The 22,048-nt window shown below is 43.2% G+C and overlaps 1 protein-coding gene across 1 annotated transcript in view; it reads right to left on the bottom strand.

Moving 5' to 3' along the window:
- Nucleotides 1-22,048, bottom strand: part of ILDR2 (immunoglobulin like domain containing receptor 2) — an 85,430-nt gene that overhangs the window by 34,346 nt on the left and 29,036 nt on the right. The window contains exons 2-3 of the mRNA XM_044677111.1: nucleotides 19,543-19,875; nucleotides 17,607-17,726 (exon numbers count right to left, since the gene is read on the bottom strand). Of these exons, the coding sequence (XP_044533046.1) occupies nucleotides 17,607-17,726; nucleotides 19,543-19,875 (453 nt within the window). The remainder of the gene's footprint in view (nucleotides 1-17,606; nucleotides 17,727-19,542; nucleotides 19,876-22,048) is intronic.

The raw sequence follows: 22,048 nt of genomic DNA on the forward strand, positions 1-22,048 counted from the left end.
CCCATTTTTATTCTAAGTTCTAATATATTTCATACATGTTAAAAATACAGAGGAAGACACACTGTAAGATTAAAATTAATATCCAGTAACTCCCAGTATTATATTTTAAAAGATGTATTAATAATCTCTGGAAGTAGAAGAAATAAAAGGAGAAAATTAAAAGCCTGAGTAAAGAAAAGTTTTCCCAGCCCCATTAGCTGGAAAAGAGAAAGGGATACAGTCCCAGAAAACTTTATCTCCAAAACGTAAGGAGGTAACCTGAGAATGAAAGTGGGATTCTGGGAATTAGAGTCCTGGGGAGCAGATTCTAATTATACAACACATTATATTCTATATTCAATCAAAAAGGGCAGCTAGGCTGTATAGGAGATAGAGTGCTGGCTTTGGAGTCAAGAGGACTTAAGTTCAAATCCAATTTTAGGCACTGACTAGCTTTGTGACCCTGGGCAAGTCAATTAACTTTGTTTGCCTTGGTTTTAAAATAATCTGAAAAAGGAAATGGAGAACCACTTCATATCTTTGCCAGGAAAACTCCAAATGGGGTAAAGACTAAGTCGACAAAATAACACTAATTTAATTGATACAGTGCATATGCATAAGTACTATATATTTACAAAGCAAATCCATATTAGTAATAATGTATAATTAAAATGCATATGTGTTAGCTAGTGTCATATTCAAGCTTGAATATGACACTAATAATGTCTGTACAGCTAATGTGGCATTTCTTTTTACCATGGCACACTACGCACATGTCTTAGGTGACGTGTGCCATGCTGGTTATCTTCTAAATCTATACTAGATGCCACTAACACGCTGAGCTTTTATTAGCAAACCAATTGATCAACCTACAAGCATGTACTAAGTACGTGTTACGTGTCAGGACCTGCAGTAGGCTTTGGGATATGAAGGAAAGCCATGAAACAGTGTCTGCCTTCAAGGAACTTACATCTACTGGTACAGCCAGCTGGGCTTTCTTTTCTGGTCACTGTGATGCTGACACAATATGCCATTCTGGACCCAAACAGGAAGCCGCCTCATTGTTATACATGGTGTAAGCCAGGAGAGACACAAGTTCTTTATCCCCAAGGCAAAATCCTTCCTGCTTATAATTTATAATGTTTTGTACCCCAAGTCTATAACAGTCTTTCTTGCATATAATATACAACATTTACAGTCTGTTTACATATGCCATGTTTTTACTGAATCATCTGCATAAGCAAATGCTCCCTCTCTATTTGTGTTGTTTCAGATTATAAGGTTTGCAGGGGCCAAACCTAAGTATTTTTGCTGTTCAGTTTCAGTAGTATCTAACTTTTCATGACCCCATTTAGGATTTTCTTGGCAAAGCTAACCAAAGTGATTTGCCATTTCCTTCTCTAGCTCATTTTACAGATGAGGAAAATGAGACAAACAGTGTTAAATGACTTGACCAGGGTCACGCAGCTAGTAAGTGTCCGAATCCGGATCTTCCTGACTCCAGGGCCAGTGATCTATCTATGGGGCCAAGTATTTTTCTACCCTTAACTAAAACTGCTCTTGTCAAGGTTATCATTGATTGCCTGATTGCCAAATCCAGTGGCCTTTTTCAGTCTCTCTAGTACCTGACATTGTTCATCTCCCTCCCCTAGATACTCTCTCCTTGCTGGGCTTTCAGTCCATCAGCAAATAATCATTATGCTCCTTCTGTCTTCAGACACTAGGTCAGAGCCTGGAAATCCAGAGCCACGAGTTCTCTCTCCCTCCTCTCTGCTTTCTGACTGTTCCTTGCTACTCTCTTTCAACATGGGGGTGTCCCATGGCTCTGCTTCCTGGCCCTTCCTCTTGTCAGCCCCAGGCCTTCAGTTATCTCCAGTAGAGATGACTCCTAGACCCGGATCCCCTATTTGAGCTCCAGCCTAGTATCACCAGCTGCCTCTGAGACATTCCAGACAGGATGGCCAGAGATAAAAAACAGAACTGCTTGGCTTTCCCTTCCAACCTTTGAGCTCTCCTCCTGGCTTCCCTGTTTCTGGAGAGGGCAGGCTCTCCTTCTTGCCACCCAGGATCATAACCTCGGGTCATTCTCTTATCCCATATATCCGACTCTCTCCTTGACCCATGGCCTCTTCTCTTTACCCTTAGTGCCCCTTGCCCTAGTTCAGGCCCCCATAATCTTTTTCCTGAACTCTAGCAAAAGCCTTCTAAGGAATCTTCCCTTGAATTAAGTGTCCCCCCATTTTCTCTCCCTTGTCTGATAAGTGCTTTTCTTAAAGTGCAGGTCAAATCCTGTTGCTCTTTGATTAACTCCAGCCATTCCTTTTTGTCTTTAGGGCGCAGGGTGTCCCAAAAGTCCTGAGTACAGTCTTAGTTTCGGTAGCCTAAAAGGACAGGAAGACTTCTGTGTAAACTGAGTTTTGGTCACATAGGAGAACCCCCACAATCTGGCCTCATCAGATGTTCCAAGTCTTTTTACACACTCTTCCCTACCACAAGGTCTTTACCAGCCTATTTGCTGTGCCCTCTCTTAGTGTTGGCTCTCCACTGTTCCTGGAATGGTCTCCTTCCTTTCTTACTTCCACCTTCTCCTCCTGTCTTAGAATCCATACTGTGTACCAGTTCCAAGGCAGAAGAGTGGTAAGGTCTACACGTTGGGGGTTAAATGACTAGCCCAGGGCCACAAAGCTAGGAAGTGTCTGAGGTCACATTGGAATCCCAGGCCTGGCTCCCAACCCACCGAGCCATGTAGCTGCCCCCCTGCCTCCTCTTCACCTCTGAATTTGTTTTAAAACAAAGTTGGGGGTAGCTGTATTTCTATATAACAGGCCTCCTTTCGAGTCCTGTTGCATTTTGTTCTTCTAAGAAGGGCTTCATAGGCTTTACCCTATGCCAGAGGGGCCCAACACACACACACACACACACACACACACACACACACACACACACACACACACACACACACACACACACACACACACACACACACACACACGATGGTAGCCCTGCTCTAGTGCCTGCCTTCCTTCTTCTGCTTTTGTTCTGGCCTTATTTTAGTCTTGTGAAGGGACCAAATTGGATTCTCCGAGAGAGTGTGTGCCATGAAAGCTATTTTTGCACTTATTTGTGTTTGCAGGATCATTACTGCACGTAGTGTAATTAAAGTATGATTTCTGAATGTGGGAAACATTTTAAACCATTGAAACCTTTAAAAACCCAGCATCTTGCTCCGTTCCAACCTGCTAAAGATTCTCCAATCGATCAGAGCTCAGCATGCTCTCATTAGAAGGCATTCAGCGAATCTCTATAAACTAATAAACAATAGGAATGATTGCAGAGCGCTTTACTTGCAGAGTGTTAACAGAATTTCCCCCTTAAGATGTGAACACGGGCAAACACGTTCAGTAAGAGCCTCTCTGGCTGGTCCGCGGGAGATGCGGTGATGCTGGGCAGGGAGGCTTCGCGCTGACGTGACGTGGGTGAAACAGAGGCTTGGCGCCCCAGTTGGGAGTGCGGGGCTAGGCGGCACCTTGTTTTCAGATTGTCTGGGAGGCCCCCAGCGGCCTGAAAGGATCGTGACTTTGGCGCAGGCTCCCAGCCCCCAGCCCAGCCAAGGGCTCCTTCTGTGGAGACATTCCCAGAGCCCTCTCTTTCAGGAGAAGTCAATTCAGAGAAATCCAGGGCACAGGTCACGCCCAACCCAAACCTGTCCCTTGAATAGCCGCAGCTGCTGGGCCCCTGCCTCGCCTCCCAGCGCGCCTTTCCATTCTTCCCTTCCAGGGGCTGAGCCCATTCACGATTCACGCTTCTCAGCCAGGCCTGCCCAGGCCTCCCCCTTCCCCCCTCCCCCGCCTCCCCTTGCAGACCCACTGCAGGCCCCCCCCCCTTCTTAATACGGGGAAAGTCGGCTACAATGAAATGCTGGGGCTGACCCAGCTGCTCTCCTTCATACCAGCGGTAACCACGGCAACGGCGGGGAGGGGAGGCTGCGCAGGCCTGTCATGAATGCTCACTAATTGAAGGCCAAGCTTCCTCCCACGGTGCTCAACAAGTGTAGCAAAAATAGGGAGAGGGGGATAAAGGATGAGTGCGGGAGGGGGAGGGGGCCTGGAAGGCCCGGCCAGGAGGCGGCCCCAAGAGGGCCCTGTGCCTTCCCCCAGCCCCTGGCCATTCCCACTGCCCGGCTGCTTAGTGGACACCCTCACTGGACCAGGGGGTCTGACCAAGCCGCAGTGGTCAGACACATCTACAAGCACGTGGGGATGAAGGGACTTGGCCAGGGTCACCCAGCCACTAGGTGCCCGACTGGGGCTTGAACTTGGCCTTGATGACTCCAAAGGCTGCCTCTTTTGAGGGACGACTAGGGGTCCTGCCTGGCTAATAATGGCTGACTTCCTACTGCAGATGGTGCTCAGCCATTCACTGGATGCTCCCAGCAACCCCGGGAGGGCGGCGCTGTTATGTACCCCCATGAAACACAAGAGAAAACGGAGACAAAAGAGGTTAAGGGACTTGCCCAGGGGTATAGAGGGAGAAAGTATCTAAGGCTAGAAAGGGAGGGAACCCTTCCTCAGGCCACTGCACCCCTGCCTGCCTGCCTAGCACAGCAGGAAGAGTAGCATTGCCACATAGGCTCCTTGTAAGACCTTAAAGTACTAGAGAAATGGGACTTGTTGCTCTTCCTATCACTCTTGTTGGCATTGGCAAAGAAAACTTCTGGACACAGATTAGAAAAAAATCCTGCTTCTAGAAGTCTAGGGTGAGTCCCAGGAATGTGGCCGCCTTCAGCCTTGTTCTCCCCCAGGTTATAAGAAGAAACAAGAGGTTTTAGTAAAGTTAGCCCTGATAGAAGGAAAACAGAAAGCTACGTGAGCATTAGCAAAGGGCTTCAGTGTTTACTGTTACTGTGGGTCTCTCTCCACCAGCGAGAGTGTGTGTGTGTGTGTGTGTGTGTGTGTGTGTGTGTGTGTGTGTGTGTATGTGACACAGCTTACACAGAAAAGATGCCCAGAGCCCTGGATTTAAAGTTAGAGATGGTAGTTCGTTGTTTCAGTTGTGTTCTCTTTGTGACTTCATTTGGGATTTTCTTGACAAAGCTAACCAGAGTGATTTGCCATTTCCTTCTCCAGCTCATTTTACAGATGAAGAAACTGAGGCAAATAGTGTTAAGTGACTTGCTCAGGGTCACACAGCTTTAAGTGTCTGAGGCCAGATTTGAACCTCAGGAAGAGAAGTCTTCATGACTCCAGGCCTGGCGCTCTATCTGCTGTGCCATTTAGCTGTTATAAAGTCAGGGGACCTGAGTATAAATTCTGTCCCTGTTGTTTACTACCAGTAGGACCTTGGGCAAGCCATTTACAATTTCTTCAGCTGAATAAGGATGTGGGTTGACTTCAGTCCTCTAAAGTCCCTTCTAGCTCTTCATCTAGGCTTCAGAGTTAGGACAGGATCACCGGATCACAGAGGACCAGGTTCTGTTTAGAAGCACTCCTTTTCTGGCATGGACCCATTCTCTGATCTGATCCAGGATAAGTTACTGCACCCCTTTGAGGAGCCTGGTTTTCCAGGCCCATAAACCACTGATTGTAACACTTGCACCAAGTACATCTCAAGGCCATAAGACTGTTGTAGAAAGTACTTTGTAAACCTTGACATGCTTTCTAAACGAGTGAGATGGATACGCGTTATATGTGTGTGTGTGCATGTGATAGATACTGATAGATGTACTGACATGTGCTCATTGGAGTGTGGGCTCCTCACCCCCCAAGAGTGTCAGATCACAACCTTCCTGAGTGCCTTAGCAGATGGTATCATGAGCTGCCAGTGCCAAAATCCATGGTTACCTGGGGGCCCACTCCTGTGGTGATAAGCCTGCCCACCTGAGAAGCCCCAGGCAGCACATGAGATTAATCTTAAGGCAAGAAAGCCATTTTAACTGTTGCAAAGCCTTTTTCTTGGACTTGATAGGGTTTTAAAATACCCCAAAACAGGATGAGAGAGAGTAGAAATTCAGTGAAAGGTATACATGCATACATACATAAACAGCTAATTATAGACATATACACATGTAAAGAAATAGAGAATTAAAAAAACAAACAAACCTTATCTTCAATCTTAGAATCAATACTGTGTATTGGTTCTAAGGCAGAAGAGTGGTAAGGGCTAGGCAGTGGGGTTAACTGACTTGCTCAGGGTCACACAGCTGGGAAGTGTGTGAGGCCAAATATGAATCCAGGACCTCTTGGCTCTAGGCCCAGCTCTCAATCCACTGAGACACACAGCTTAAAATCTTCATCTAAAAAAGATGAAGAAAGGTACGAAATGATAAAAATGAAGCCATGGGCAAGTTTAGGATCCTACTTATAGATTGTGGGTTCATCTGACATCAGTGTTAATTTATTGGCTTAGCATCTATAAAGACCTATCAGGTTGAGAGACTAACCCTCTACTAGAAGGTTGCCTCCACGAGGGCAAGGATAAGGTCTGACCTAAACGTGTCTCTTCCAGTATATCCACTGGACATTTTATCAATGTTTGTTAAATTGAGTTGGGGCTTTCATCCAGGAATAGCATAAGTTTTATCTTGTCTTATTATCTAACAGTTTCATTTGTGGAAAAACAGGAACAAGAGTTGCCACAGGATGAGAAGGTTTAGAGGGGCTGCGAGCTGCGCATATGGAAAGACCTCAGTGAGATCAAGGATCCAGCAGAATACTGAAGAGGTGAGTCTCGCCTCTCAGAAACATCGTGATGTTATTCATCAAGGAACAGACTGTGTCAGTCTCGTTTCATGTCATCATTGTTCAAAAGGAGGCACTCCATATATACTTACTAATTTTAATTTAATGGTATTTTAAGACAAAATTTTCTGAACTTATTTGCTGAGAGAATACTTTTTAGGGGGCAACTATGTGGCACTGTGGTTAGAGAGCCAGATCTGAAACAGGAGGTCCCGAGTTCAAATGTGGCCTCAGATACTTCTTAGATGTGTGACTGTGGGCAAGTCACTCAGCCCCCATTGCTCAGCCCTTGCCACTCTTCTGCCTTGGAACCGATAAAAAGAATTAATTCTGAGGCAGAAGGTAAGGTTTTATTTAAGGAAAAAAAAGAATACTTTTTAGATGTAAAATGTTTTGTTCAAACAATATATGTTGATTTAAGGGTAAAGTTGAGTTGAGAAATTTTGAACCGAAACACATGATAGGAGAGACTAATATGATGGAAGATGATGGCACACATTAGAATCAGGCACTAAATGTGAGGAGATGGTGAAAGATGTTCATGCCAAATATGAGACATTTGAGTGGAGGGGATGGCAATGTATGTGTCAAACACTAGGTATGAGGTTAGTAGATGGTGTGTATCACACACAGGCCATAAAAGGGTGGAGATAGGAAGTGTCAGGCCCAGGGTATGAATGGGAAGACTGTGGGTGGGTATTAAACACAGACTGTGAGGCAAATCCATAATGTCTATGGGTGTTTACTTGAGTTTGACATAACATATGACAGGGAGTAGTAGGGGTGTGTGTGTGTGTGTGTGTGTGTGTGTGTGAGAGAGAGAGAGAGAGAGAGAGAGAGACAGAGAGAGAGAGAGAGAGACAGAGAGAGAGAGAGAGAGGAAGAGGGAGAGAGAGAGAGAGAGAGAGAGACAGAGAGAGAGAGAAGGGAGGGAAAGAGGAGGATGACAGTATAAAAGAAGATGGTGGGATCATGAGACTATGGGGGGGGCAGAAGGGAAAGACAGAAGATGGGAAGATGGCATGGCAAGATGGAGACTGTACATTGGTGTGCAAAAGTAATGCATACTTTTTGCCTCCAGAAGTAGGATGAGAAAAACCCAGCACCAGGAGGCAGATTTATTTTGCTTCCCAAGTGACCACTCTCCTGACCCTGCCAGTATCAGATATTTCTCATGAAACCCTCTAGTCATAGCAGATAGTTTGGGGTTCACTGGATCCAATTTGGTTATTAGTGCCTCAAGCACACCGTACCATATATGAAGGCCCTTTTTTCATGATACCAAATTACTGCTCTAAGGGAACCTGGAACCCTAGGCTGCTGTAAAAGACAAAATAGGTAATTTGCTGCCAGTGGCCCCTCAGACCTGGTGGCGGCAGGAAGGGGAGAGATAGGAGAGCCACATGGAATACCTCTGGGAGTCTGAGACTCTCCAGTGATGGTAGATGATCATGGTCTGATTTGACCGATGCCTGGCCATAGGTTCTAAATTTGCCTTTCAGGCTTCTGTTCTTCCCTCTAGAATAACAAGGCAGAGTATCTCTAGAAGCATGTGAGGCAGGCTGAGAGGGAGAGAGCATCAGGGCAGGGGCCACTCCTCACTATCTCCTATCTCTTTTCTTGGGGGCTCAGGGGACTATCTTATTAGCCTAACGATCTAAGGGAAGGGCTGGTCCCCTTAGTGAGAGGAGCAAAGGTGGGAAGGAAGAGGAGGATTTCCTTGTTTCCATCACCTCTGATCTGATCAATATGTCTGTGTTAGAGTCAGGGTCACAAGGCCCTTCTGGAGCAAAGAGCTCTAAAGCCCAATCAGATGTTCCAAAGAGTACTAGGACTTATTTGGAGAGTGTGGCTCTGTAATTAATTCCTTCTCTTGCCTCTGCCAGCAGTCAACTTTCCCTTTCTTCTCCCTCATTCTCTTTCCCCCCTCCTCTCAGTTTGTCAATCTGAGGGAAAACCAGCAGCAGCCACTCTCTGAGATCAAAGTTTGAGCAGGCAACAAAGACCTCCGAGGAGGCTGTTGCCATGGGAACTCTCCTAGCTGAGGCCTTTTAAATCTGCAAATCTCCTTTGTTTGCATCAGTGGGGCTGGGGCTGGCAAATAAAAAGAGAAGGGGGGCACCTTGGCAACAAGTCGCCTTTCTAAACAGCAGGAAATAAGAGTAATGGGGGTGGGAGGTGGGGATGAGGATTCACAGGGAAGCAGGAGCAGCCCATGGGCGGTAGGGAAGAAGTATCTGGTTCCAGGAAAGAAGCTCTCTGATGGAACCCATTGGAGAGGGGGTGCAGACAGGACCTGGGAGCACCTCTCCTTGCCAAAAGCTATTCATTGATTGCTTATGGTGTCCTTGATGGATTTTAATATTAATGGGCAGAAAGGTTTACTTTAGACAGAGAGAGAGAGAGAGAGAGAGAGAGAGGGAGGGAGAGAGAGAGAGAGAGAGAGAGAGAGAAGCCACAAGGCAAACACAGAAATATCCCTTCAGTACTGTATTCATGCGGTACAGTCTGTTCTAGGCTAGTTTCTGCTTATAAGAATTTAGAATGTTCATGCTCAATCTAGTTTATGGGATAGGATTGAACTGTCCTAAATAGATGCTGTATTCCAAGTCAGTCAATCAATAAACATTAAGTGCCTTCTATGTGCTAAGTCCTGGGTATATGAAAAAGGCAAAAGATTGTTCCTGATCCTCAGGTAACTCACAATCTAATGCGGGGGTGGGGGGTGGGAGTGGAGAAGACAACTTTTTTTTTTATTTTTATAAAAACTGAAGAGAGTATGTGTTAGTGAGTGTGAGTGTGTGTGTGTGTGTGTGTGTGTGTGTGTGTGTGTGTGTTAGCCGCAGAATGCATGCTGAAATCCAGAGCTGGATATAAAATGAAGTGATAGCCAGCCTGGACTTTCTCCTTAAATGAAGGAGCTGGAATGGGGTTCTACCCTCTTCATGAGAGGGAGAAAAGGACCTCAGAGGCAACTACTGAAGAAGTGTGAGTTTTGGGGGCTTGTAGGATGTTGAGTTTCTGGAGGGCTTGAAAAAGTCTAAAGAATTATGCCAGATGGGAACTGATGAAGAAGAACCATATTTGCCCATCAGGAACCGTATTGAAACTGGGGATCTTTTCAATGAAGGCATAGAATTACTGGCTTGGAAAAAAGAGCTGTCTGAAATGAAATGGGTATTGGGTTCTCCTTCACCAGAAGTACCCAGTTAGAGAGTGGACAACCACTTCTTGGAGATGGGATGTATGCTTTGAGTAAGGTTGCACTGTCTGACCTCTGAGGTCATAATAGAACGACCCTGAAAGAATATAAGCTCCTCGAGGGCAAGGACTGGCTTTTTGCTAGGCCTAGTGCTAAGCATATAATAGCATAAGTGATGAGTAAATGTTTGATTGATTGAGGTCTCATGTAACTCTTAAATTCCATGACTGTGAGTTATCTAATCCATCCTCCATATGTTCCTATTTTTTTCTTACATTTTAAAACCCTTAACTTCTGTGTATTGACTCCTAGGTGGAAAAGTGGTAACTTCTGTGTATTGACTCCTAGGTGGAAGAGTGGTAAGGGTGGGCAATGGGGGTCAAGTGACTTGCCCAGGGTCACACAGCTGGGAAGTGTCTGAGGCCGGATTTGAACCTAGAACCTCCCGTCTCTAGGCCTGACTCTCAATCCACTGAGCTACCCAGCTGCCCCCTTATATGTTCCTATTTTTTTATTGAGAATATTTCTGACCTTCCAATAATCCAGGCTCATAACCTTGGGACCTTCTTTGACATTTCCCTCTCTTATCTCCCATATCCAATAAGTTGCGAAGTATCATTAAATTCACCAGCACTTAGCAGAATGCCTGGCACATAGTAAGAACTTCTCTATCCACTGAGCCACCTAGCTGCTTCCTGCTCTTTTCTTTCAAACTACTGGTCAGTTTCCTTTGTTGGTTCACCATCCCTAACTATGAGAATATCCTAAGATCCCTCTTCTCTTTCCACACTTCCTTTTTAGTGGCTGCCCAAGTTTCCATGAGTTTAACGGCCATTTCTGTGAAGTTGACTCCTAGATCTACATATCCAGCCCTAGTCTCTAGTCTCACATTATCTCCAGCTCAATGATAACTGGATGTTTTGTGGGCATCTCAAAATACATGTCCAAAACAAAGCTCATCTTCTTTCTTCCCAAATCATGCCTTGTGTCTGTTAAGGCACTACCATCCTTTTCATCTCTCAGGTTTGCAAACTTGCAGTCATCCTCAGTATCTCACTCTCCTTTACCACACATAGTCAAGTCTTGATGATTTTTATTTCCACAACATCTGTCTCTCCTCGTCTGTCTCTTTATAAAGCCGTTATCCTAGTCAACCCTTATTGCCTCTTACCTAGATGACTACAATAGCTTCCCACCTCAAATCTCACCCTTTCTAGCCTATCTATCACGAAGTGCCCAAGTGACTTCTGTGAGGCACAGCTCTGATCACATCACTCCCCTGCTCAGTAAATTCCAGTGGCTCCCTATCATCTGTAGGATCAAATACAAACTCTCTCTCTCATTGATATTTCCAGCCCTTCATAGCCTGGCTTCCAACCTGTCTTTCTAATCTAATATATATTACTCCCCCATCACATGCTTTATGGTCTTGCTGTGTGGCCCTTTGTGCCATTCCTCACTATGGTATATCACTTCCAATTTCTGTGCTCTGCTCTGGTTGTGTCCCCATGCTTGTGATGCACTCCCTCCTCACCTCCACTTCTTAGTACCCCTACCTGAAGCCTTTCCTGATTCCTCAGCTGCTAATGTCTCCCCTCAAAAAATTATCTTGCATATATTTATGTACATATGTTGGTTTTTTTAGATAGAATGTAAACTTCTTGAAGACAAGCCTTCTTCATTTTTGTTTTTAGCTCTCCTGTGTGTGGCACATAGGAAGCATTTAACAAATGTTCTTCAGTTGACTAATAATCCTTTTATCCAATATCCATCTTCTCTAATGTCAATTTAGTTTGAGAGTCCTTTAAAAAAATCCTGCCCCATGGAGTATTCAAAGAGAGGAAGTGAGGTCCATTGAATTCAGTGAAAAGATATATACATGTCGAAAGGATTTCTCTGAAGTTTAAAAATAAAAATTACAGCTTGGGCCTAAAATGGTAAAGTCCTTTGTCTTGCCAGCTGGAACCATCCCAGAGAACTTTATTTCTAACCCAACAGTGGCACAATTCCAGGATATAAAGGCTAGTCCCTGCTCACTGATTCCCAGCCTCCATGTCTAATCCCAGAGAAACAGACCTCTGTTGGCACAGCCCTATGACCTCAAATGCCTCTCTAATTAATAGCAAGGCACTTTTTATTTCAAAGCACCCTCAACATTGTTCAGTTCCCACCAAAGAGGACCTTCTTTCTCATTTCTTCACTTATTAGTTTGTTTCTGACCCCTTCCCCTCCCAAGAAGCATCCATAACAGTTTGGAGTGCAGTATGCACTTAAGTTTGGAATCTATTAATGAGGTAGAGACCTTGTAAGAATTGGGAGGAACATGATAAGAACAATTTTAGAGCCAATTTATTTTATTAAATTTGCAGTAAGTGCTGAAGCCAGTAGCTATGAATAGCTTTGCAAAGAAAGGAAGAAAACCTAAAAGCTACTCAGAGGTAAAGATTATTGATTACACTTCTCCAGCAATGACTATATATCCTTTATAAGTTCTATGAAGAAGCAAGAATACTGGGGATCTGTAACATATGTTGATGATGATAATGATGAAAGATTAAAGATTCTCAGTTGGGAGAAATCTCAGCAGTCATCTATTCCAATTTCTGTCTGAACAAGAGCTCTAGGTTTGGAGTTAAGAGACTTGAGCCCAAATTCTGGTTCTGACCTTATGACCTCTGTAATCATGCACCAATCACTTAACAATTCGGGGCCTCAATTTCTTTATATATAATCAGTGTTGAATTCAGGGTCTCCCAATTCTATACCAGTGATCTCTCTTATATAATCATAGAGTCTGAAGACCTCCAGTAATGAGAAACTGGCTGCCTTTCAAGGAAACCCAATCCACTTTGAGATACTTCTCAACCCTAGGAAATATGTCTTTATATAAAGTTAAATTTAACCTCTCTATAGATTCTCCCCATGGCTTCTACCTTTGTTTTGTGGGGCCAAGAAAACAAATCCCCTCTCTACTTGAGAGTTGCCCTCACTCTGAAGTTATCATTTCCTTTTCAAGTCTGCTCCTCACTAGGCCAAACATGCCCACTCCCCCCCAGCTGATCTTTGCTTGGCATAGTCTCCAGGCTCTTAAGGGTTTTAGTCACATTCCTACTGAAATCTTTTCAGAGGTTGATTCTGGAATCAAATATGTTATTCTCCTCAGCTTTGTTATCATCTATAAATTTTTAATAATAAATTTTGTTTTTATATCATATTCATTTCCAAATATATCTACCCTCCCCCCTTGCCCAGGTAGCCATCCCTTGTAACAGAGATTTTTAAAAAGAAGAGAGGAAAGAAAGCAGTTCAGCAAAACCAACATTATATCAACCACATAAACAGTACTTGAAGTATTCTACATCGACATTCCCAGAGATGTGCAGTAAAGTGAGGTTCTCTGTTTTATCTCTTAGTAGAGGTGAGAAAGATGTTTGAAGTAGAGAAGGCTAGCTTGAAGAGCTTGGGTTGAGTGGGTCTATTTTCTCAACCCTTCTGTGAGTCCAGACTTGAACATTAGAATTATAAGTTTCAATTTCATTGTATTGTTCTTTCCATTTATATTATTGTTGTTTGGTTTTGTTGTTTAGTTGTTTCCAAATCTTCATGACCACTTTTGGTGTTTCTTGGCAGTTATACTGGATTGGTTTGTCATTTGCTTCTCCAGCTCATTTTATAGACGAGAAAACGGAGGCAAACAGAGTCAAGTGACATGCCAAAGGGTCATACAGCTAGTAAGTGTCCAAGACCAGATTTAAACTTGGGTCTTCCTGACTCCATCTATCCACTGAGCCATTTTGTTGCCCAATACTTTGATTCTAAGTCAAAAGCTTTTGTTTAATATCACACTAATGCCTCTTGATTAAATCAGTTAGCTCATCAATATTGTTGATACTTTTTTTCATGTGATCTGGTGATCATCTGCTGAAGGCCCCATGTCCTACTTTGTTCTTAGCATGGAGGTCAGATCCCTGGAGATTAATTTCCCACTTTATTTACAAAGCAGTCAGGTACCCTGGTTGGGAAGTAAGAATTGCTCAAGGATCATCTACTTTTTGATGCTTGTTTTCTCTAGAAATGAAATATTTCAGATTTTTCTTTTAGGTATAAGATTTTTAGCTGTAAGGAAGTAATTTAGTTTAACTCTTAATTTGTAGGTGAAGGAACTGAGGCCAAGAGAGTTAGGTGATTTATTCAATGAAAGTAGCAGAAGCAGCATTTGAACACATCCTTTGATCCTTGGTTAAATCAATCAGTCACCAATCAACAAAAACTTATAAAGTATCTGCTATGTGCCAGACACTGTGCTAGGCACCAGAGATACAAAGAATGAAAAAATTCTAGCTCTCAGTACATAACTGTAGTCATATAGGGCTACAGTTTTTGAGCCTGAAAAAACATTCCAACAGATCTGAAGAAGCATTGTGCCTAAGGGACCCTATGTACTTGGAGAATTCCTCCTTGCTAAAGGCAACAGAAGCAACTGGTATTTTCTTTGAAAAGTTTGCAAGATCAGTCTTTAGCCTCCCAGATGTCTAAAATAGATGCATAAATCCAAAATGTATTTTATTTCCCTTAATGTTTGGGCAGAGCCAGGACAAATACTTAAAGATTGGGCCTCCACTTGGTTACCATCTGTCAGAGGCAAAACATGCCACTTGATGGGTCACAGTCATATGATAGAGCAGGAGTGATAAGAACCAGAGCAACCCCTTTCTGTAGCCCAGGGCTAGACCAGAGTTAGTGTTTAATAAATGTGCATTGACCTCAAGGTTTGCAAACCTTTTCTTCACAGCAAATCTCCAAGGTAGGCATTGCATGCGTCATCATCATTGTCACCATCATCATCAACCTCCTTAGGAGGCAACATGGAAGAGTGCCCAAGTGTCTTAGAAGCTGTAGTTCAGCTCTCCCCTTGTACCTGCCCTTACCATGGTCCTGTAGGCCAGTCACAGTCACCCTTTGAGGCCTTCTGGTCCACATTTGTAAATGCAGTTCTCTGAGCAACTTCCTTCATGGGGTTGTTGTAGGGATCCAGTGCATGGAGACTGCCATTCATACTTGCAAGTGTTATATAAATGTCATCTACATTTATTATTTCTGTTGTAATTATTAACATTATCATTCCAGTTTTATGGGCAGAGAAACTAAAGCTCAGAGGAACTCAGTATTTTTCCCAGAGTAAAACAGTTAGTTATTCTACCAGCCTTTTCTCAACTCCATTATAGTGCCCTTAGGCCCAGGGAAGGGAAGGGACTCATTTTCCCAAAATCACTTGGTTATTGTTAGGTGTCAGAGTCAGGAATTCAATTTAGGTTTTCAGACTACAAGTCCTATGTTCAGTGGAGATCAGAATTTTCAGGTGTTAAAAACACATATCTTATAAAAAGACATTTGTAAAAGTTGTCATCCCTGCAACCAGACCTCTGCACTTAATGAGCTCATTGGTCAATACATATTTATTAAATGCCTCCTCTGGTCCAGGCCCTGCTCTGTCCTGTGAGCTCATTGAATGAAGTACTTATTTACCTTACCTATCTTTATTCTGAACACTGATCAGACCACTGGTCTGACATATATTCTTATCTTATGTAAATATATTATGTACTTTCTTTTGATTTGTACTTAGAACCCTAGGCCACTAGAACCTTGAGAAGGGACTCTGGAATTCACCCTGTCTCAGCCCTTTATTTGATAAATTAGGGGTGAAAATTTATAAGGTTGGGGATGCTAAGTGGCATAATGGATAGAACACCAGGCCTGCGGTTAGGAGGACCTGAGTTCAAATCTGGACTCATACATGTCCTAGCTGTATGACTCTGGAACAATCACTTCATCCCATTTGCTTAGTCCTGACCCTTCAGCCTTAGAGCTGTTACTAAGTCAGAAAGTAAGAGTTTAAAAAAAAATAAAGTTTATAAGCTCAAGATCATGCAATTAGCAAATAGCAGCCCTGGGACTTGAACGAGTTCTTTTGCTTTGAGTCCAGTGCTCTGGAGCTCCACTCGGGATGTTCTTTTACAGTTTAATCAAGGCTAAGACTGCTTTCAGCTGTACCTCTTTCCTCCCATCACCTACTAATCATTGCATCCAAGCCTTCCTTTCTCCCACCTCTCAGATGCTGACACATTTTCCTCCTGTTTGTTGGAACCACACTGAGAATAGCATCTTCCCACAAGTTGCTTTTTATATGTTTTGACCCACAAGTTGCTTTTTATATGTTTTGATCCAGAGAAGTGTCCTTCATGTACTTCAGCACATCCTCAGATGACATGGCTTCTCCTGTTATACATTATTTCTCAAGAGTTTATAGGGCAACTTGGTCCAAATTATTTAAAGTGGCCTCTACCTTGCCTCATTTTCTTGCATAGGCAATTACTTTTCTGCAAATAACCATACTGGGCAAATAACTGTGTCCACAATTAGCTAATTGCCAGCTCAAAGAGCCACTTATGCTTTCAAACTTGGCTTTTATATTTGTATGATTAAGCAGAAATTCATCTCTTTTTTTCCTTTTCTGGTTTAAAGATTCATAGCTGTTTCCCACTCTCATTTTCCAGGAGTGTCTTACAATACCAGCAGAAGACTTCCACTTTTGTCTTTCTCTTTAACCGTGTTGTATTTTTATTCATGCAAACAGTGGCAGCCAGAGTTTGCATTTCTTGAGAGCCTTTCATTCTCCTATGTTTAAGCACATTATAAATGCAAACTAATTCAACCTTCTAGGAAAATCAGCCATTATCAGCATTATTCCACTTGACAAATGGGAAAGTGTGAGGAAAAAGGGACCAGAATCCGAGAACAAGTCATGGAATACTGAATATCAGCAGTGGCCTCTTCCTCCAGGAATTTCTTTTTCCAGCAGTGAATATCAACTTCCCAAATACATCTACTTTCCAAAGTATATGCCCTTTAGAAATACACTATCACCTGATTTTTCCTTTTTAGTTTTTCTTAAATAACTAAAGTTAACTAAAATATAATTTCTCTTGTATGATCCCTCCTTGAGACCATGTGTTGGCTACTGCCTTTGTTTCCAACATTAAAGCAGTTTGCTTAAAAAAAACTATACATTTTTCCTCATTTCAGAGGAAGAGAAGGTCTTTCTCAGTGGCATACATCCTCAGCTTGTGTGTTGAGGCAAAAAAGGGTAAAATTCATTTATATTCACAAAGAGAATTCCATGTATTTGTTCTGCAGGGAAGTCAAACTCCCAGGTAGTGTCAGTCAGTTCTACCTTTTTCCTTGGGGAATTGGCAAGTTGAATACCAGCCCCCCAAACAACCAACTAATTATTAGCTGTCTCTGACATCCAAGCTCTGCAACCTTCCTACCTTTATGATTCTCTTAGGTGGAAATGAACTAGATGGGGAAAACATTCTTCATGTCTTAAGAGAGACTGAAATACCAAATTTGTTTTCATTTCAGTGGTCTCGGCCCTACTTCAAAGGCCCTTCTCTCCTGTTTTCTTAACATTGTAGTACAGAAAAAAGGACAAGTGGAGACAGAGACCAGGGGGTGAGAGAGGAGAAGAAAGGAGAAAATTAAGCTAGAAAGCAGAACCACCTGGGTTAATGCTGAAAGCAGGTGAGAACCTCCGGCAGTGAGGGCGGCCAGCACTTGAACACAGGTGTGTCTAGGTTGAGGCGAGTAAATCCAGATCTAGAACCAGGGAATGGTTTTTTACTCACCCAGCACAAGAAGTTCCACTGAGTCCTCATTCTTGCCCTCCACGTCATCAGGGGTGGTGACTATACAGTAATAGAGGCCGCTGTCTCCCCACATGACTTTCCCAATCTTGAGCTCTGCACCTGCCACACAAAAACAAGGAGAGCTGTAGGATCATGGAGGTCCATTGAGAGTGTGTCCAGCCCCTTCATTTTTTCAGATGATGAGCCAGAGACCCACAAAGGTGGTGTGTTGGTGGCAGAGCAGGTCAAGAAAGCAGGCAGGGTTTGGGGTAACAAGGTACTACAGTGGATAGGGTGCCAGGCCTGGAGGATGCAAGTTCAAATCTGGCCTCAGACACTTCCTAATGTGACCCTGGGCAAGTCATTTAACCCAGATTGCCTAGCCTTTGCTTCCCATCTGTCTTGGAAATGATACTATGATAGAGGATAAGGGCTTAAGGGGGAAAAAAGCCAGCATTCTTGAGTTGTTGGCCCTGGGCTCTTTCCACTATACTCCATGAGCCCAGGCCTGATAACCACTGAAGACAAGCTAGGAAAGAGAACTAGAGAGGGCCTAGAGCCATGTTGGTAAACCTATGGCATGTGTGCCAGAGGGGGCTGCCCCCCTCCCCCTCTCCACTGCACCTGAAGACATTTCTCCCCTGCTCTGCCCCTCTGTTCAGCAACCAATGGGAGTACCTTTTCCCTCCCCTGTCTGGGGCAAGGGGCGGCTCCCATGTAGTGTGAGGGTGCAGTTTGGGCACCTAAACAGTTTGTCATCACTGGCCTAGAAATTGGCTTTTTCTTTCCTATAATTGCCTACCTGTCCCCTAAGTATACCAATTTCTTAGAGCACTTAGCCTCCTCATCATTAAAAAAGTCTATGGAAAACTGGGGTAGTGCTCTAAGACATACTTACTCCCCTCTCTTTCTCTTCCACGCATGGATATCTCCCTCCACCCTGCTAGACACACAGTATTGCTTATCCCACCTTAGAGAGCCTTGGGGCTAAGTACAGTCCTACCAGGCAAAGATAATGTCAGATTTGGGAGGTATTCTTTGGAGAATGTTGATGTTTGGGATAGTCTCTGAGGTCCCAGAGAAACTTAGCATGAGCCAATCTCCCAGAAGTGAACAAGAGTCACAGGGGTTTTCTAACTCAAGAATGACCCTATGTCAGCAGTGATTCCCCAGGCCCAGTCTTATGTAAGAAATTAAGGTCAAGAAGAAGGAGATAAGGCTATTAGGTCTTAGATTTAGGGTTGAAAAGGGCCTTAGAGATATTTAGGACCTTTGAGAACTTAAAATGAACAGCACCTCCTCCCCATTTAAGAGGTTGCAACTTGATGGAAGTCACACATTTGCTGCTTTGGACCTACGTTTACTGACTCCAGATCTAGTACCAGTTAATATGTAAAACCCTCTTCCTGGAGGCAGAAACAATTTAGCAAACTCTGCCATATGAAGGAAGGAACACCAGGAGTATGTGAGTATGTAGCTTGATGTCTAGCAAAGGTGGGAAGTCGAAGTCATTCTCCAAGACCCAGTTTCAGCTTCATACTGAAAGAATGCCAGCTCCTGGGGAGTCTCATCAGGACTTGGCTCTGTTTTGGCTCCAGACAGTTTTTTCCAGACCAGTTCCAGAAAGGCAGCACAATGAAGGGGAAAGAGGGCTGGGCTGGGGATCTCAAGGCTTCTATTTCTGACTAGCCATGTGATCCTGGATAAGTCTCTGAGCTTCTGTTTTCTCATTTGTTAAAGATTAAATATACCCAACCCCTGAGATGTCATAAAATATAAGTTTTATTATTCCAGCCATGAAAGTTGTTCAATCTGTTGGTACACTTTGTCCCACACAGCCAAATGTTCATAGTGTCAGAAGGGATGTAGACTCTTCTTCCCTTGACCCCCAGGGTAGGATTGTGCTAAAACAACAACAAAACACAGTCTAGATTACCTTCCCCAAAGGTGATATCTCTTCCCCGGTAGAATTCTCCAAGGGTGACCACGGCACCTTGCTTCGAAGCCACCACTCGCACTGTCCTCCTGCTGTCCACACAATCCAGATAAGGGTCCCACTCTAGGTTCCTTTTGCTGAGGGGCTGAGCCCCGGCTGTGGCCATGCCCAAGGCTTCCTTCATCCGATCCTGGCAGTAGGACTTGAACTTCCATTGTATGACGGCTGGCTGCTGGGAGGACGTGCTGAAGCGGCAGCTAAGCACCACTGGCTGGAACAACATAGCTTTCTTCGTCTTTTCAGGGACTATGACCTGCAAGCCTTCAGCTACTCCTGTGAAAGCAGAGCCACAAGCTCAATGTTATATCTAAAAATGAAGTGAGGGTCTCATACTCAGGCAAGAATATTGAGTCTCCAATTCTCTCCCTCTATCACCCTCAGTCCCTTACCCACCCCGAGATGGTAAGCAATCTAATAGAGATTTTACTTGTGCAATCATCTAAAACATTATTCCACACTATTCCTGGAAGGAAACTCAAAGAAAAAAAAATAAGAAAGTGAAAAAAGTCTAGATTCAGACTCAGTTCTTTTTCTCTGGAAGTAGATGGTATTTTTTATAAGGATCCCTTTGGGATAGTTTGGGACCATTGTAATGCTAAGAATAGCTGTTATTCACAATTGTTCATTGATTAGCATTTCTGTCACTGTATACAATGTTCTTGTAGTTCTACTTATACTTCACTTTGCTTCAGTTTGTGTAAGTCTTTCCAGGTTTTTCTGAGCTCCTCATACTTGTCATTTCTTATAGCACAGTAGTCTTCCATTACAATCATATTCTATAACTTGTTTAGCCATTCTCCAATTGATGGGTATCCCATAACTTTCCAAATCTTTGTCCCACTAAAAAGAGCTGGTTTAAATATTTTTGTATAATAGGGCTTCCCTACCTTTTTTTTTGCCTGTTTGAGATACAAATCTAGTCATGGTATTGCTAGGTTAAAGGGTATATACTGTTTAACAGTGCTTTGGGCATAGGTCCAAATTGCACTCCTAAATGATTGAATCAGTTTACAACTATTCCAACAATGCATTTGTGTCCAACTTTCCCAAATCCCCTCCAAGTTTTGTAATTTTTCTTTTCTGTCATGATAACCATGTGTGTGAGGTGGTACCTTAGAGTTGTTTTAATTTGCATTTCTCTAATTAGTGGTGATTTAGAAAAATTTTTGCATGACTATAAAGAGCTTTAATTACTTTCTCTGAGAACTGTCTGTTCATACCCTTTGACCATTTATCAGTTGGGGAATGACTAGTACTCTTATATATTCAACTCATTTCTCTATGTATTTGAGAAATGAGGTCTTTATTAGAGAGACTTGTAAAAAATTTTTGTACCATTATGATTACTGTGTATTACTTTCTATCCTATTTACCTTTGTTTAGTTTCTAAATTCTACCTCCCCCAAATATTGAATGTTCTCTTGATGGAGCTCATCCTTCTGGCCTCCCCACAACCTTTGATAGCTGCTGGCTGTCCTCTTCTGTTTTATACTCTGTCTAGATTTTCATGGCATTATTGTGTCTGGTTCTCCTCTGACCTTTCTGCCTTCTTTGTTGAAGCTTTAGCTAGGTTATAGCTACTCTGGATGTTCCCCAAAGCTCTGTCCTTGACCCAAAATTTTCTTCACTTAGGGATCACATCAACTCTCGTGGACTCAATTATCATCTCCAAGTAGATGGTTCTCGGAACCATTTGTCTAGTCATAACTTCTTTCGTGACTTTTATTCTCATATCTCCAAATACCTGTTGGACATCTTGACCTGGATGTTTTGAAGATATCTTAAGCTCAACATGTCCGAAACTACCCCCAACTCTCCCCTCTTCTTAACTTCCCTTTTACTATTGAAGGTGTTTCCATCCTCCCAGTCACCTAGACTCTGTGTTATTTGGAATTCTGGGGGTTCCATTTTAATATTTGACAAACTTCCTGTGGACATGTGGGGGACTTTGAAACTACATTTTTCGTGATCCAATTGGTTTCTTGTCAATGCGCTTAGCAAACATTGGTTTTTACCTTCTCTCTCTTCCATTCCCCTCTTATCTCTAACTAGTGTAGTTAGAAGAACTTTGTGGGTATAAGATGATTATGTAAAATGATCACTTGCGGTGACTAGGCACCCAATATGATCATCAGGGGGGATTGTGTAAATGGAATTAGCTCAAGCCCATTCATAGTTAAAACTCTAGCCAACAGAGATAATGTCATCCCCACCTCCCTTAGTGGGGAGGGGAGATGAATTACCCACATGTGACAATAAGTAACAAATCAAGAAGAAGGGACTTCCCTTTGGGCAGTCCAAAACAGTGCAGAGGCTGCCATTTGTCCACTTGAATTAGAGGTGGACCCACGGGAAGTGATGAAAGACACTATCTCTTCAAGTACGTTGGTAACTTCCTGTTGAGGCAGTTCCCGCTTTGAACTTGGTGCTGAAGGATCTCGGCTGA

The sequence above is a fragment of the Gracilinanus agilis genome, chromosome 4, assembly GCF_016433145.1.
Source record: "Gracilinanus agilis isolate LMUSP501 chromosome 4, AgileGrace, whole genome shotgun sequence".
Taxonomy (NCBI): domain Eukaryota; kingdom Metazoa; phylum Chordata; class Mammalia; order Didelphimorphia; family Didelphidae; genus Gracilinanus; species Gracilinanus agilis.